Genomic DNA, 19047 nt, shown 5'->3' with positions numbered 1-19047 from the left:
GGAGCAGGTCAGTTTTTGTTTTATTAAGGCTTTCAGCTGATTGGATGAGACTCACCAGCATTCTGGATGACAATCTGATTTACTCAAAGCACGCTGATTTAAATGTTAATCTCACACAAGAAATACTCTCACAGAAACATCTAGAAGTGTTTGACCACATATCTGGAAACTATGGCCCAATCAAATTGATACATAAAATTAACTATCACAAGACCAGCCCTTGTTAATTTGGACCCATATGCATCTCCTTAAATGTCCCTTAATCTCCGTAAAAGGACAATGACAAGGTCATACTTCCACCTAAAATGATACAACTGTCCTGCTTACAACCAAAAACCTACTAATCCTTTCCCTAGAAGAGGGTGCAAAGTCCTTGCAGGATGCCTACTGTTCTTCTTGCCCATGAATTATTATTATATATATTATTTTATTTTATATATTATTATATAAATAAATAATATTATTTAATTATATATACATTAATTTTATTATTATATATTATATATATATTATTATTATTTTTACTATAATCCCATGCCTCCTTCCAAGCAAAATGAGCAACCAGGTGCACTGCTCTTAAGTTCTGCACACAGAAGATTTTCCTTCACTACTGGCCTCCAGCTATGTCCCAGAAAGGGGGTATCATATTGTAGCTGTCCACTTCTGCGATCATATCAGAGAACTCAGTGATTATATCAGTAACTCTGTGGTGTCATCCGTCACATGAGGGTATGACACACAGCTTCATCTCACACAGAGATATGAAAATGCAAGAACCCACAGACTTTACACTAAGCACTTGCATTTTTATCTCCTGAGGATTCTACATCTTCATTTGCTTTTTTCTTAGTGCTTGGTAGATTTGGGTATGTTTCTTTATTTTTAGGACATTCCTGGCTGGCTTTAATATTTGGGTTCTGTCGTTTTCTAGTCCTCCCACTCTCTTTTTAGCTGATAATTTACAATTTATAACCAATGAAAGTTAGGCGCTGCCATCAGTTTACCAAGCAAAACTTCAAAGAAAGATTACTGTGAAGCGCTAACTGCACTATCTGATATCCACTTAATATATTTGAAAATATTGTATAAAAGTATGGAAGGCATTGTCTTGACGCTAGACAATTTTTGTGTGAAATTCAGAGGGTCACCTAAAGCACATTTCATATTTCACCCAGTGGCACCACAACTTGGCAAAAATAGGAAGTAGCCAAATACCCCAGATATCAGGATATGACACCTTAGGACTTCCGATGCCTAAAAAAGCCCTGACTTTTTTTTTTTTTTTTGCGGTATGCAGGCCTCTCACTGTTGTGGCCTCTCCCGCTGCGGAGCACAGGCTCCGGACATGGAGGCTCAGAGGCCATGGCTCACAGGCCCAGCTGCTCCGCGGCATATGGGATCCTCCCGAACCGGGGCACGAACCTATGTCCCCTGCATCGGCAGGCAGACTCTCAACCACTGCGCCACCAGGGAAGCCCTCTCCTACTTATTTTTATATCTCAGCTTAAAACCCTAAGATGAACATTAAAAGCTTCGATCTTTTGCTCAGATGACACATTTCAGTGGGAGATGTTTATTCTAGACTAGTTAATAGGAGTAAATTTATTTTTGTTTTTATTATTATTTCCTTGATCAGAACTTCTATGATTAGCCATTAGAGCCTAACTTTCTAAAAGCATATGGTCATCCCATCAGTCGTTTTTGATAGTACTATTTGTTTCTGAGATGGGATTATAGAATCCTTTTAACAAGATTAGTTGTCACACACACACACACACACACACACACACACACACACGCACACACACACACACAAACTGATGGTTTGGTCAGAAGTTTCAGATATATTAACTACTTCTGTTATTTATTTTTCTATTTTGTTTCATAATCACCATTTCACAAAAAATATAAATGACAGCTAAAAGAATAAAAATAAGCTTTTTTTAAGACCACAAAAAAATTACAGAGAAGAAACTAAACAGATGTGAGCAAAAGATAGGAATCATGAATAATACCTCCCTTTCTACACTAAATAAATATGGTCACTTAGAGAAGTTACTATAATGGTATTTGTTTATAAAACTCTATGTTTAAAATTGCCTTGTATCCTATCCTCATTTAGAGCAAATGAACATCCCAAAGAAATAAGACTATTACTATCATTAGTATCTACAATGATTCTATTTCACAATTCACAAACTATTGCTTAAAAATCTAAAGCCTTAGAATACAAACATAGATCATCATGAGAGACCTATCTGAAATTCACTCTTCAAATCATGTTGTTTATATATCTTTTAATGTACAAACATAAATCCAGTTTAGCAAGTTCTATTTAACAAACCTTGAGTTTACCTTTTAAAAGCAAAAGCATTTTCTTTTTTCTCTTTACCACCTTGTAAATACTGTACTTTTATATCTACAACCTGCTCTCGTAAGCATCACTGATGGCCCATTGCCTTCTGACTTTTCCTTTGATAATAGGAACAAATAACCAAAGAGCAGAAAGGAGCCCAATGTACATAGTTTCTGTCTAAGCCCCACTTGCCACTCTTCTCTGCATCCTTCTTTCTGTCTCTTTCCATATTCTTTTCTTAGGACTGTCATTATTTAAGATCATCAGTTTCTGTAAGGTTGACAGGGACTTTGTAAGATTCCCCCAAGACAAGACTACTATTCCTTTTCCATCTCTTTTCTTAAAACAGTATAGAGGGTTAGACCTAATATTACACACATTGTGTATATATATACATTATATATAATACACATTATATACCACATTAATACTATTAAAATATTAAAATTTTAATATTTGAAAAATTCTAGAAAGTACATTTACATAAAGATGTCAGAGAGGAACAAATACACCAGCCATAGCTAAAGTACTTCCAGGAATAATAGTAAAAGTTTCTAACACAAGTAGTCTTGTCAGAACATGGTTTTGCTGGATCTAACATTGTCTTTCCTATAAGAGCCAATTATTTTTCCTCACAGAACAATTCTTTCTGATTTTCACAGCCTGCTTTCTGATCATTTATCTCACAACGAGACTGGGTGAGGGCATGTGTTTGGACCATTGTAGACCCATTGCCACTTCCAAAAATAACCCAACCACTACTCACTTTAGTTCTACTGTATTTTTGTGTCATGTGTGTGAAGGACAGGAGAGTTCACAGCCAGCACACTAAAAGCTCCTTTTCTCTTTGTTTTAAAGTTTGAAACTATTGTATATATATGAAAGTTGGAGTTTTTATTTGAACAGCACTGTCAGCCTCATTTCATGCTGTTCATATTATTGTGAACAGATTCTATTGATGTTAAAAGGATCTTAGGGACTGTGAACATCCCTACAGTATTCCTGATAAACATTTATTGAGCTTTCACTTCAATTTTTCACTGGACTCACCTCTAACTTCCAGAGCTATCTCTACCATTGTCAACCAGCATCAATCAGTGAAGTTCTTTCTTAGACTGTGTTCAAATATCCTCATGAACGTTTTATGAGGAATGGTTCTCCTGCATGTTCTAAAGCCAAGCACTTCCCAACTGCCTCACCCAATGGCAAGATCACAAGTCAGTTGGAATCTCCCCCTTCACTTACTGCTATTTCCCCAAACACTTGTGTCCACATTCAAGCTACTTTCATTACAAAGCTCCCCTGTTACCTTTTTGAAGCTGTAGAAAGAGAACCAGAAGAGTTTCCAGGAGATTTGACTTTTCAGCTCTGTGTTTTAGAATTTATGACTAAATATTTAGCTCTGGGCAAAGCACTTAACTTCCTTTAAGTGTCCTCAGGGTTAACACCCATTTAGTTAATCCCTCAGGGCTTGATTGGAAAGATCAGATGAGATTAGGTATGGGTGAACAATTTGAAAACTCAAGTGTGTTCTGTAATTTAATACCTATAAGAACAGTGCAGCTGAACTATTAATGTAAAATTTTCCTCTAAGTGCCCAAATTTTAATCAGTGGAAAGAGCTGATTGCCACGTGCTTCTGAGGAAAAAAGGTCAGAGTTCTCCGAGATACACTGTTCATTGAAGTCTATTCCAAAGGCCCCAGCCCATCCTAAACCATTTTTTTTTCTAAATCCTTTTGCATTTTCTTTTTGTTGTCAATTTACACCTTCATAGAATAAAGGAGTTTCAGAGTAAGAAAGAATCTTAGAATCAATTGTCTTCAATCAACTCTCACTTTACCAATGAGTTTGCTCGGGGCTCCCTGCCCTAATTTTTTTTTTTTTAATCTTAAGAAGTATTTATTGAGATCTCTCTGTAAGTGAATCAAGTGGGTGTAAAGTGGCATAAACACAGCATTGAAAATCAGCTAAACCCCATTATAAAAATAAATTACAAAAAAAACGAAGACAGTGAAAGAGAGAGAAATTCTTATTCGTTCGGGGGCTGTGATGCAACCTGGACTGACCACATCTAGACCCACGGCTGGATGAGACATAAGGCTGGACACTCTTGGGGCTGAGAGGATTGGTGAGGTTGGGTGAGCAAATGCAGACCCATTCCACGGGTCCAAATCTCCAGGTTCAGGGGAATCTTCCTAGAGCTAAAACATGCATGGGAGACCCAGAGGATGGTACACCGTGTGATTGGGAAAGGTTTCTAAAACGCACCTCCTCTATTCATCTCCTGGTGATTCACTGCTGCCTAAATTTTAATTCTATTCTCAACTCTGGGCATCCTGGATTCACACAAACCTCCCTGTCACTAGGCTCCAACCCATCCGTCCCACCCCTCCCTTCCTAATCCGTCACTCTATCCTGCACCCACCCCTCTCTGTGGGCCATTTCATCCCAGGGAAAGCCTGTTTTCATGTCATTGGCCCATTCTCCTTATTACATACAATTTTAAAGTTGTAAATAATTTTTCTTCAAATTTTGTAAACTACGTTTATATTTGACCAGTTAAAATATTTCTGATATTAAGGCAACGATCTAAAACCCTTTTTTCAAATGATACAAGTGAACTTCTAGAAATAGACCCACAGACATAAAAAAACAAACTTATGGGGCTTCCCTGGTGGTGCAGTGGTTAAGAATTCACCTGCCAATGCAGGGGACACGGGTTCGAGCCCTGGTCAGGGAAATAAGATCCCAAATGCCAATCAGCGAGGCCAAAAAAAAAAAAAAAAGAATGCTGGGAAATCAGGAAAATAAAATTGTGAAAACTGCTAGTTTAGCTTTGAATCAAACAGCAGAAATAACGAGTAATTTTGGTCATAATCAAGAGGAAGAGAAAGTTGTGAATTTAACAAAGGGAGAAACAGACTTTGCTCCAACTGTGAAACTTAGCTGACACAATGCGAGGGAGAGGGAGGGGGCTTCTCTGCACTGAGCTGGATGAGTCTATAGTCACACGTTTACACATTCACACACTAGGCAGCAGGACCATCATGAGGACTGGATTTGATAATGTTTTGTTATCAAACTTAAATGCTAGATGCACGTGACTCTAAGTAACTTTAAACAGAAAAGTTTCGAAATGACATTTTACTACTTGCTGGAATAAACAACCCATTCTTGAACTGGGAACCATCTAAGCCATTGTGAATGGTTAAAGTCATGCAAAACTAAGTGCGTTTCTGCTTTATGGACCATTGCTTAAGAATGCAATATTTTATCTAAATGAATAGGCGATGTCTAAGGTTCTTTCCAGTTTGAGGGTTTTATGTCCAGCCATATGTTTATTTTCAGGAAGCTTATCAGTGCTGTGTATGGGGACCCAGATAACAGAAGACAGTGAATGATGAGCTTCTTGGTTCAGAGAGAAGAAAAAAACAAAACGAAACAAAAAAACAAGTTATGGGTTCAGAAAAGTATGAAATAGTAAGAGTAAGGACAAAATAAAATGTATTCTTCTTTCAACCCATAGATTGTAGACCTTATATATGGCGGGGGGGAATGAGTGTTCAGGTTTGTATAAATGACATAATTCTTTCTCCAAGTAAAAAGAGCTATCATAAATTGACCACTAACTATATGCTAGACAGAGTTCTAAGTACCTTTACCTGAATTATCTCCTTTAGCCCTCACAAAACTGTGATCTATTATAATATTCCATTTTTGCACGTGAAAGAAATGGAAGCACAGAAAGGTGAAATCATTCCTGCAAAGTCACACAGGTAATAAGCATTGAACTTGCCAGACTCAGGTGGCCTTACTCAAGAGCTCACAGCACTAATCACAGCAGAAGGTAAAGTGTTGAGCAGTTTCCTGCTGCTCCATGCGTGGCTCACTGGGAAGCATGGCCAGATGGTCTGCTGGTCAGCTCTGATGTGAGTCCAGTTGGCTGAAAGAGATGCGGTTCAGAAAACTGAGGATGATTGTGGCTTCCTGATCTAAGATGAAGGGAATAAATACCAAGTTTGATTTGGAAAGATTTGAGCGGCAGAAGTAGGGGAAATCAGGAGCGTGCCCCTGTTTTTTCCAAAGCCTACCTCCATCTCTGATCCCATGGGTGGCCTTATGTGATATTTGGAATTTCTCACTGTGGGTAAGGTGGCTTTCATTACTGAGATAGCTACCTTTTTTAGTTAAGACCTGAGTAATGAGGTCAGTCTACTTAAGAGATCTTCTTGTATCCACAGATTTTTACCAAATGGTTTATCTCTAATAGCAAGAGGCAAAGTCTACACTGGCCAACAAGTATCAGATGGAAAGTTTCCGTGTAAGCAGATTGTGTTTAACTTTTCTCACATTTCTTTTTTTTGGCAGGGTGAGGGGGTTAGATAATTCCATATCTTGAGGAATGAAGCAACAGTTTTCTGGATATTAAATATGAGAGTGTTTTGCTTTTTAAGAATAAAAATCTAGAAGTTATATTTTCCCCACTTTGAAAGATCTATGGAATGAAGTCCTCCCTCTCCTTATATTAACACAATGATCGAATTTTATGTATTCTTTGAAACACTGAAATATTTCTGTAGTCCATATGTTTTCAAACTATGCATCTTTTCATTTCTACATTTGGTACAAAAATTACTGCTCCCATATAAATATGAATATACCTCTTGATATTGATTTCTACATCCCCAGAAATTTGGGCTGAATTTTAAAATGTGATGAATCATTAAAAAATACAGGGCTTCCCTGGTGGCGCAGTGGTTGAGAGTCCGCCTGCCGATGCCTGTTCGTGCCCCGGTCCGGGAAGATGTCACATGCCGCGGAGCAGCTGGCCCCATGAGCCATGGCCGCTGAGAGCCTGTGCTCCGCAACGGGAGAGGCCACAACAGTGAGAGGCCCGCGTACGGAAAAAAAAAAAAAAATATATATATATATATATATAAAGAAATAATGATAATCCTGAAACTATAACGGAAAATTTAGTTTTCCTTCTGGAAAAAATTTGCACAATAATGAATCTTCCTCTTTAATTTTTGCTTGAAAGAAATCTAGACATTTTGAACATCCCAAGGGTAGAATTGCATTTTGTTAAAAGGTGACTTCAAGTAAGAGCCCAGGGAGAACATCAAGGAGGTACATTTTCCTACCTGGTAAAACAGGTGCCCAGTTAAAACCATGGCCCTTGCAAAAGAAACCTTTTTGTTTAACTGCTTCATTATCTGACTTCCTCTAAGTAAAGACCATTATCTGTATTGCCAATGATAGTACCTGGAAAAATACACATTCTGAAAGTGTGAGGAAACTCATCCTACCTTGAAATTCTCATTTAAGAGGATGTTACAGGCTACTGAAGGACCAGCAATTGAAAAGCAAAGATGTGCCAAAGCAAACAAATCAGGTTTTAAGGTCTAAAAACAAAGATAATAGGAAAGAGCCTAAACTTGTGCAGCCTGTTTGCTTTTGTCAGAACAAACGCTGGGAACGCACAAGAGAGTCAAGTCCAGTGAAAAAAAGTGTGGGTGGGAGGATTATGGGTGGTTAATTTTCCATTTCTTTCCTATGATGAACATATGCTACTTTCATATTATATTTTTTAAAAAACCTTTTAAAAAATTACTTTTGTTTCTCCAACTACCATATCTGCATATGGCAACTGAGCACGCCAGCCCCATCCTCTGGTAGTCAGGCAAAAAGATAATGGGTATGAAAATCTATGCAATCTCACCAGATTTCAGGGTGAGCTAACCCTCAGTAATTCCCTACTTCAAAACAAAAGATTTTTTCATTTAACTTCTATTTCTATCAAGCAATCTTGACTAGTTACTGCCAATATTGAACTCTACTTAAACTGTGTATTGAGACTATACATTAGATTAAGTAAGTAAAATACTCTCTGATGATGGCTGGCTTTGAATGGAAATAATCCATTCACTGAAATATATTTGCTGGAGGAAATGATGGAACCATTTTATCACAATTATTTCAGGAACTGGGAAAAGTTACCCTAATAAAATTCATACTATGACTAGAATATTGTCTTCATAAACAATCCATTTGCAGGCTTATAAATTTGCATGTTGCACAAGGCTGTGGAGTTGCTTTAGCTTGTGTTTACACCTAACAGAATTGAAGGCATCTAGAAGTTTTAGTTAGGGTGCTGATGTCCTGATGAAGAAAGGGCATGCTGCAGTGTAGAAACTACAGCAGAAACAATTGCATCCCTCAGATTCAAATTCTAAGAAAGCTACTAATAGACTAGAAGAGTTGTTTAACTTCCTAAACATCAGAGTTCTACATCTTAAAGAACATTGATTCTATTCTAGACACATCATAGTCAAACTGATAAAAACCAAAGGTAAAAAAATAAATAAATAAAGCAGCCAATGAAAGACAACATATTACATTCAGGGTAACAATAATTTAAATCATCACTGACTTCTTATCAGAAACTATAGAGACAAGAAGACCACGGACCAGCATCTTTAAAGCGATAAAAGAAAAAAAAAAAGTCATCAACTTAGAATTTTATATCTAGAAAAAAATATCCTTCAAGAATTAAATAAAAATATTTTCATGTATAAAGGCATATCATAAAGATAAAAGAAAACTGAGAGATGTCATTGCCGGAGAATCACTGCATTATAAGAAACACTAAAAGAAGTTTTTCCAGGCTAAAAGGAAATGATTTCTGAGGAAAATTGGATCTTCAAGAAGAAATGAAGAACATCAGAAATGGTAAGCATCTCAGAAAATACAAAGGATGGTTTTCCTTTAAATACGTTATACCATTGGTTTTATTTCATATGTAGAAGTGATATATATTACAACCATAATGTAAAGCATGGGAGGAGTAGTGGGATAAATAGACCTATACTGTTTGAAGTTTTCTATAATGGTCTGTGAAAACTTAGTTATTAATTGTAATCCTTAGAGCCACCACTAAGCCAATAGATAAATTAATATTGAATTCTAAAACATACTCAAATAACTCTAGAGAAGTCATAAAAGGAAGGACAGCAAACGAAGAGAAGAGTCATGAGGAAAACAAATACCAAGATGGTAGAGTTATATCTAACAATTACATTAAATGTAATTTGTCTAGACATTCCAGGCAAAAGCAGAGATTGTCAGATAGGCTTTAAAAGGAAATATGAGGTCTATATGACAAGCACTTTAACTATAAGACACATATAGGTTGAAAGTAAATGGATAGAAAAGATATATCATGTGAAGAGTAGGTGTCAGAAGTCTGGCTAGGTTATATTAATGTCAGAAAAAAAAAAAAAAAAAAAGACTTCAAATGAAGACTTTTACCAGAGATAAAGAGGAACACAATTCATCAAGAACTTACAGCAATTATGAGTGTACGTGCTTCATATCAGAGCTTCAAAATATATAAAGTCAAAATTGACTGAATTTTAAAAAGCAAAAGATAATTCTACCACCATAGGTGGAGATTTTAATACCCATGTCTCAGTCATTGACTGAACAAATACCTCTCCCCACCAAAGCACTAAACATAGACCGTAGTCTAGGAATTGATTATTGGAGAGGATCTTTATTAAGCGAGCTGCTACTACAGAAGTGATACTATCTTTGTAACTCCATTGAAGATACAATAAAAAATTTTTTTAAGTTTTTAAGATGAGTAGATCCAGAGCATTCCTATTACTATTTCTGTACACGTTCTGCAGTAGTTTTTCTTGTAACATAATTTCTCCAGCTCCAAAAAGGACCTAAGCAGCATTTTCTGGGTCTGGCCTGTACAGATTCCCTTCTAATTCCATTCTCCTTGCATAACCTTAAGAATCATTTATTTATTTTTAAACATCTTTATCGGAGTATAATTGCTTTACAATGGTGTGTTAGTTTCTGCTGTATAACAAAGTGAATCAGCTCTACATATACATATATCCCCATATCTCCTCCCTCTTGCGTCTCTCTAGAAATGCAAATCAAAGCTACATTGAGGTATCACCTCACACCTGTCAGAATGGCCATCAACAAAAAATTTACAAGCAATAAATGCTGGAAAAGATATGGAGAAAAGGGAACTCTCTTGCACCGTTGGTGGGAATGTAAATTGATACAGCCACTATGGAGAACAGAATGGAGGTTCCTAAAAAAACTAAAAAAAAATCATTTTTTAATTGTTATATTTTGTTCTACGTGGCTCCTTCACAGCATACGTGCTGTAGATCTTAATAGTAGTATTAGTTGGTGGACAGCTTGTTTATTTTGTGGCTGTACTACTAATGGACCACAATGATGGCATAAATAGGCCAATTCACTTTCACGTTTCTTCATCTTTCTTCAAAGGACATAAAGCAAGACAGAACAATTGTTTTGACAGATGAAATTGATAATAAGTTTACTGTAAGCCTGGTCTTTGAAAAAAAGGCAGCAGAGTGTTTTTCCGTCTCCAACCTCTCCTGCTTCTGCTAATAGGCATAGTCTCTGACTCTCTTTTATAAAGAAAAGATTAAAGCACCAATTTAGCTCATGCTGCTTCTCAGAGGAGAGCTGTTTCTTCCTAGGAAGAGTGATACAGAACTGAGCACGCAGGTTCTCCATCCCCCTCCCAGTCCTGAGGTTCTCTGCTCATGAGCTTTGGATGTCAGCTACCCTCTTTCAGCATCTGATCTCATCTATCACGTGTGCCCCTCTATTTCATAGGGTTGGCCCAAACACTAAATTAGGTTTTTGTGAACACACTGAGATCTATACATATATACAAACCGTGAGGCCTAATACAAATATTAGGTATCACCACAATTCTCCACTTAATTAGACCCTATTTAATTAGAGAAGGTGAAAGCTCTAGAATCACCCTCTTAATTATTTTGTTCCTTTTACTGACCCTTCTCTTCTCTGTTCTAGTGTCTTTACTTGGTGTCATTAGGCCTCATGGTTCAATGTGTTTGTGGAAAAGAATGAAAAGATTCTATGTCTTCAGTTTCCTATAAAAACATACCTACCCTTGGTCCGAGTGTAATTTTTAATTACACACGTGAAGCATATTCTCCAATCTCAGAAAGTAGCATTCCTCTGACTGTGATTAGATTTATACTTTGGGATTGATAGTGCAAGTCATACTTGCCCTCCACTGAGTATTTGGAATATGACTCACCTTAGGGTTTTTAATCCCTTCCTTCCCTTGGAAGAGACACTTGGATCAGTATATTTGCCCACCTTATCTTATTTCTCTGTCCTCCACTCCAGGAAATAGACTCATGCTTTGTTCCTCCAACACTTGAATATATTTCACAGTTCATCAAGCTGTACTTAATGGTTTCCAAGTTTTAGAAATTGAAAAAGAAGATAAAATAAAGAGACATAAAAAAAAAAGTGATTGTGAAATACATTCAAGTGTTGGACTATGTATAAAGAAACAAACAAGCAAAACCAAAAATTTCCCCTAAACCTTGCCTTGCTTTACAGCCACATGCTTTCTATACATCACAGGGCCAGAATGTATTTTTCCAATAATACCTGAGTCATCATTAGTCCAGAAGGTTCTTGGGTCAGGCTTGGACAGGATGTTGGCATGATTACATGTCTCTTTCACCTTGAAAACAGAAGGAGAGAAGAAATGATGTGAAAAAATGGCTTCACTGTTTCAGTTGTTTCAGGCCTACAGTTCTACAGAAAAGATTCCAAGGCTGAAACTAGAACATAAAGTGCATCTGTGACCTGATTAGGGTGATCAACCATGCCTGTTTTGTCCAGGACTATGCTGGTTGTGTCACTGAAAGCCCCATATCCTGGGAAACCCTTCAGTCCTGGGCAAACTGGGATGGATGGTGACCCTATGCCTGATGTGGTTTCACTGCCAGGGCTCATGGGGGCTGGAGTTCAGCCTCCTACTTTGCTCCCTCATTCTTGTGCCTTTTGCATAACACAAACTGCACAGCTGGACGCAGAGGCCCTGCATGATTAGCAAGCATTTTCTTGTAAGAATATCCATCACATAAAAAGCATTTTGGGGAATTCCCTGGTGGTCCAGTGGTTAGGAATCAGCATTTCCACTGCAGAGGGCACGGGTTCCATCCCTGGTCAGGGAACTAAGATCCCGCGTGCTGTGTGGCGTGGGCAAAAAAATAAAAATAATAAAATAAAAAGCATTTTGGACTTCTACGTAGCCGAGATGGTACTTTTAGTATATATGCTTGGGAAAACACATAATAAGAAAGAGCCACTTTTAATTCAGTTGCACTTTAATATAAATTCTTCTTTTATAATTATAGCAGAATCTTTCTTTTTAAATAGTAGCACATGCATATATGCAATATGTATGACTTATTCAACCTAAAGGCTCTGCCTGGTGCACATCACATCCAACTAATAGAATCTTTCAATAAATACCAGGGAACAGTAATGATCCTTTTTTTTTTTTTTTTTTGCAATTTTCTGTAATAGTGATGTGTGACTTTCAAACATATATTCAATTGGGAAATATAAATCTTAGTGTTCAAATGGATGTTCCATTTATATATATTTTGTAGTGTGATAATTTGATTACTGTGAAAATTCTCTAGTATTTTATTATTTAATGGGTAAATTCCTACCATTGCAGCAACAAAGTACTCAAAATACTCAAAGTATTCCTTCCAATGCAGCAAGAATGTCACTGAGTACATTGTTTAGTTCTGCTGACATTTTCTTTCCATAGCAAATCTCTACTGATGAAGGAATCAGTGTGTCCATTTACAATCTGTCACAAGCTCTTTCTCTTGTTCTGAACTAATACCAAGGAACGTGTAGAAATCAAGATCTCGAAGGGCTCTTTGCACCCCTATGTTCATTGAAGCGTGATTCACAATAGCCAAGAGGTAGAAACAACCTAAATGCTTATGGACAGATGAATGGATAAAGAAAATGTAGTATACACATACAATGAAATATTATTCTGACTTAGAAGGAAATCCTGTCATATGCAACCACACAAATGAAGCTTGAAGACATTATGCTAGGTGAAATAAGCCACACACAGAAGAACAAATACTGCCTGATACTACTTATAAGAGGCATCTAAATTAGTGAAACATGTAAAAGCAGAAAGTAGAGTGGTAGTTGGCAGGAGCTGGGGGAAGGGGAAATGGGGAGTTGCCGTACATTGAGTATAAAGTTGCAATTATGTAAGAAGATTAAGTTCTAGAGATCTGCCTAGCAACATGTGCCTGTAGTTAATATTGCTGCATTGCACACACACATTTGTTAAGAGGGTAGATTACATATTGTGTTCTTACCTCCCCTCCCCCAGCAAGAACATCTAGGAATAGATCATCATCCTATGTCTGGTAGTATATCAGATACACACACAAAATATTTCATACATAAATATGTAAGCGGTCTACATTTTATTAATGGATTTCCTGGTAATGTAGTTTGTTTTAATTGATAGGAACCATCATTTTAGGGGTCAAACTGTGATAAAAAAAATATCATTAAAATATAAATCTCCAGGAGAAAAAAAAGAAGGCATAGACCAGCCCCATTCCGTGGATACCAGTTTGAGTGGCAAAGCAAAAACATCCCTCAAATTTCACTAAGCAGCCCCAGTCTAAATCCCTTCAAAGGAATTACCTCTTCCACTACGTATTACTCCCTTTGTTAGAAAATTCTTTGCAAGTTGAACAGAAGTTTGGATCCTTGAAACTTTCCTCACTGGTTCTAGCTCACTCCTGAGTTACATAGAAGAGATCTACTTTCTCTTTGATCAAATAATACCTAGAATATTAGAAAGTAGCTGTTACGTCTCACCTCAGTCTTCCATTCCCAGGTTAGCTGGCCCTCTTTCCTTCCACTCTTCCTCATGAAATGGTTTTAAGTCTCTTTATTGAGATCACTGTACCCCAGAAGACATCCTCTCTGGCCTGTGAGCTAATCACTTAGGAGCTTCCAGGTCAGGGACAGATAATAGCCCCTGAAATAAGGAATCGGTTTTGAGGAACAACTCGGGAAGGATTACAAACATTATTTCCAGATGTGAGTAATTGAAATGTTTCTAAGAACCTATAAATCTAACAGAGTGAAAGTAAAAAATTCATTGCTATTTATCCACACTTTTTTATTTGGAAAGTCCTAGTTGATTTTATAACTATGGACCCATTTGGGAAATTTGCCACGCATGAGCATTCTTCCTGCATTCAGCTCTAATTATCTTGTGTTTCGGTGTCATTTGCGTCAAATAAACATCATTCCTCCAAATTTCATTAACTTATGAATAATTCTTTATCACTATTTGTTGGAAACATCCTCTACATTGTTCAAGTTGTTTCTGTTAAATTCAGAATCATCAAGAATGACTTCCTGCTCATTGTGTTATTATCATGGAGGTATTATTATCATGCTGTTTTTTTCATGATTCCCAAGCACCAAAGTACCCACGGCAAGTTATCTATAGAGCTCATGGCGTATATTTTTAGCACAAGTTTAATGCAAATTCATTCATAATTATATATACTGCAACTGTTTGTAAGCAATGCCCTAAAACTCACTCCCATAGTTTTAGGTACTTCACAGAAGTAAGAAAAGTCTATATCAGATGTCAGTCCTGCTGGGTCGTCACAAGACTCTTCACAAGTGGCTTCACAAGACCCTTCACAAGACCCTTCACGAAATCCACAGTGGGCTCTTTGGTTTTTTTCCTTCCTTCCCATATCAGGTTCCATGATGTTCAGAAGTAAGCAAGAACACTTTAGAGAAATGAAATTTTGCCTCTCAAATTGCTCTAATAAGACTTTAGAAATGTCCCTTGGACACTATCACAGGACGTGAAACCGTCCTGCAAACATTAATTTTGAATTCAGTTCTGTGTATCTGGGAGGAAGAAAAGCCTTCCTTGATTTTTTTCTCTTGAATGGGTTTATTACGTCCAAAATGTATTTATTAAGCATTTGTTTAAGATGCTACCCTGGTTTTTATAAGGACACAAAGGAAACTTGATCATTTGGACTTTATATTCTGATTTGGGAACAGCACATAGACATCCACAAAGCCATAATGCAGCCCGACACTAAATACCTCCAGGGACTTCCCTGGTGGCGCACTGGTTGAGAATCCACCTGCCAATGCAGGGGACACGGGTTTGAGCCCTGGTCTGGGAAGATCCCACGTGCTGTGGAGCAACTAAGCCCGTGTGCCACAACTACTGAGCCTGTGTGCCACAACTGCTGAAGCCTGCACGCCTAGAGCCTGTGCTCCACAACAAGAGAAGCCACTGCAATGAGAAGTGCAACGCAAAAAAGAGTAGACCCTGCTCGCCGCAACTAGAGAAAGCCCGTGCACAGCAACAAAGACCCAAAGAATAAATAAATTAATTAATTAAAATAAATTTTAAAAAAAGTACCTCCAAGAAGAAGCACCTCCATGAAGAAAGTGGTATTGTTATTAATTTTGATCAGGGTTTAAAGGAAGAAGCAATAGGGTAGGCAAAGCTGTTAAGCAAGGCTTCACGGAAGAGGGAGGATTTGACAGGTTTTCAAAATACTGGCGGGACTTCCCTGGTGGTCCAGTGGTTAAGATTCTGCGCTTCCACTGCAGGGGGCATGGTTTCCATCCCTGGTCGGGGAACTAAGATCCCTTATGCTGCGTGGTGCGCAGCCAAAGAAAAAAAATACTGGCAACACTTGGATTGGTGAGCAGCCAGTAGAAAAGTATCCAAAGTGGGCGGAACAATACAAATAAAGGTGTGGGAGCAAAACCTAACAAGATGTATTTAAGCAACTGTTGGTTGAACAATTTCATGGGAGTAGAAGGCTCCTGGGAGAAATGACTGGAAACTAGGTGGAAACCAGATAGTGGATAGCTTTGAAAGTCAATGAGTGCTTCACTCTGAGGAAATTCAAGATCCCTGGCAGTTTGTGTGAGAGGCCAGAGTCAGAAAAGACCCAAAGTGAGGAGATTAGGAGGCTGCTGTACCATCAGAAGGTAGTGGATGAGAGCAGGGTGAACATGGGGACTGTGAATATGGGCAGGAACGGATGGACGTGAAGGGCAGCTGGAATGATTTGGGAAGACTTGATAAATGGCTGAACATGAGGGAAGACGGAGGAGTCCAAAATATTTCAGAACTTTGGAACTTGGTGTGTGGTCCCAGCAGTCCACTGTCGCTGGCAGCTAAAGGGACGATTTTGTATTGTGTTTAAGCTAGCATGGCGGGCTTTCCAAGCACATGTGATCCCCTGTTCATGTGCTAGGTCTTCAGTCCTCCTAGGAGCACTTGCTCATCTCTAACCTGCTCAGACCAGATCCCCTTTGGGTGCCTAGTGGTGAGGTTTCACTTACATAGTCATGTGGAGGTAGGTTTCTCTGGCCTCCACCTTCGGGCTACAATCTTCCACCGCACACAGGGCAGATTGAGAATCCACCCCCACTATTTCACTAGAGCAAACATCCCACAGTGTGTGGATCTAGAATCACTAACCTCCACCCTCATGAAGATGACAGTTTTGACAAGGACAGCAGAAGTCTGATCAAGAGCTTAGTCGAGGAATCCCATCAGAGATCACAAGTCTTATCATGCAGGTCTCCACAAGCTAGTGACTCATCCTCATTCAGTTGCTTAAGGATAATTACATCCATATAACATGGAGAATAGGGACTATTCTTGGCCCCTGAAGATACTGTGATGCTAAGCAACTAGATAACTGTTCTTCCTTTTGTAGCTTTAATTCACCTGTGTCCTTACTGGGATTTTATATTTTTCAGTTTAGCCCTTGTGACCGTGAATTGCTAAAGGCAATTTACCACCCCACCCATTTTGCTCATTTATGTCTCCTGCCTGGCCCAGCAAGTGTTTCAGTTTCATAAAGTCAAGATATCCAGGTTAAACCTCTATTAAATTAGATGTTTTCTATATTCTACACCAGTGGTAGAGTTCAGAGGATCAGCGACTTGGGAGGCTGGAAGACACTGTTTCTCTCCTTGCTGCTTACTTTATGGACGAGGAAACTGAGGACTAGAGAGTAATGTAGCTTAAGTTAGTGATTATAGAGTCCAAGTCTCCACTGTTACGTTTCAGGATGTCAGTTGAGAGCTGATATTGGTTTCTTAAAACTTGGGTTTATCCTCCATTTTGAAAGTGATTTAATTATACATTTCATTTAGTAAATATTAGTGGATAACCTATGGTATAGTAGGTACAGTACCAGGAGCCACATGCTTAGATGGGAAGCAGATGGATGTGTCCCTGACCTCATGGAACTTATTTTCTAACGCTGGTGATTGAGATGAGCATGATGGAGGCAAAAAATAGGGTGACATGAGTAGGGAGTGGGGCAATATATGGTCATTTTAGATGCTTTAAAGTAGTCCACCTTCTTACATATTTTAATAATATTGCCAGAATCAACAATACACATCTGCATTAGTAAGTTAAAACACAAAGCAAAGCAGGCACATGGAGTTGGTTTGACTGGAATCCAGGTCAAAACTTTATGAATTCTATACCAAAGCATATAATTAAATTCTTAAGTAAAAATTATTTGGGGTCATGGAGTTTGGTGATCAATGCCTGTTTACTGACTATGTCATTGATTTGGTAGGACTCAAAAGATGTTAAAGTGGCCAAAGTGAATATATCATAGAATCATAGTATTTTGTGGCTAGAACAGATTTAACAAATGACTTGGTTCAGCTCCTTATTTAATGGATGGGAAAACAGTTTCTGAAGGAGGAGGTAAAGTGACCTACAGAAGGACATACAGAAGTTATTTATATTGTTTATAATACATCCACCATGGTTAAGAGAAACTTCCTTGCATTTATTGTCTATTTTAGATCAAAGTTGATAGAAATAATAAGATATAGCTGTTTAGAGCATGGGCTTTGGAGTCAGACAGACCTGGAATAAAATATGGCAGCCCCACACTTGACTATGCATGTGACCCTGGGCAAGTTACATAATCTCTCTTAGGCTCAGTCTCCTTACCGGAAAAATTGGCACAGTTACAGTTAGATTTAGCTTCTTCTAGGGTTCAGTCATTGGTAGGAGTTATTATTATCCATGATTATATAGTCAAACGTGTTAACAGGAGTATCATGACTTAGAATGGAGGCTGGGAGAGAGAATCTTTTGGTAGAAAAAGTTTACTGTGTTAACTGAATTATCTATGTGCAAACATATCGGCAAAAGCAAAAAGACTTTCTCTAGGCATTGTGCTTGCTGAGCACTCAGACTGGAGCTTTCTTTGCTTGGACATTTGCATCACTTTCATCTCCTTCAGATATCTATCTGCTCACACGTCAGCTCCTCAGGGAAGCCTTTCCCAACACCTTGTTTAAAATGGAAACTTCTTTCCCCTTTCTGCTTTATATTTCTCTACGGCACTTAACACCACCTCCTATACAATTGTGTTCTTTATTTTTTTTAATGGTCTCTTGTAAGTTTCATGAGTCCTAAAGGGGTGCTTGGCACATAGTAGGCATTCAACAAACACTTGCTGAATGATTGAATTATTAATCTCTAAACAATTAAAAATGAAGACTATAAATCCCACTCAACTTAAGCTATTTGAGTGAAAAGGATAGTCGTTATGGCAAAATGCAGTGGTTTAAAACATGTGTCTTTATTTCCTCTAGTGTTTTAACCCTTCTAAATTCCTGGTGTTGGGGGCCTGAAGTGATTTAGAGTGGAGTCAGCTCAGAGTAGCTGATGCTCCTGTAAATAATTTGGAGTGAAAGAAACTTC

The 19047-nt window shown here is 38.0% G+C and overlaps 1 protein-coding gene across 1 annotated transcript in view; it reads right to left on the bottom strand.

Annotated features, from left to right (window-relative positions):
- SGK1 (serum/glucocorticoid regulated kinase 1) overlaps nucleotides 1–19047 on the bottom strand; it is a 112721-nt gene that overhangs the window by 17158 nt on the left and 76516 nt on the right. The window contains exon 3 of the mRNA XM_007452984.1: nucleotides 11847–11922. Within this exon, the coding sequence (XP_007453046.1) occupies nucleotides 11847–11922 (76 nt within the window). The remainder of the gene's footprint in view (nucleotides 1–11846; nucleotides 11923–19047) is intronic.

This window comes from Lipotes vexillifer, unplaced genomic scaffold (assembly GCF_000442215.2).
Source record: "Lipotes vexillifer unplaced genomic scaffold, Lipotes_vexillifer_v1.1 scaffold155, whole genome shotgun sequence".
Taxonomy (NCBI): domain Eukaryota; kingdom Metazoa; phylum Chordata; class Mammalia; order Artiodactyla; family Lipotidae; genus Lipotes; species Lipotes vexillifer.
The sequence above is the reverse complement of the archived record's forward strand: the minus strand, read 5'-3'. Positions and strand labels throughout refer to the sequence as shown.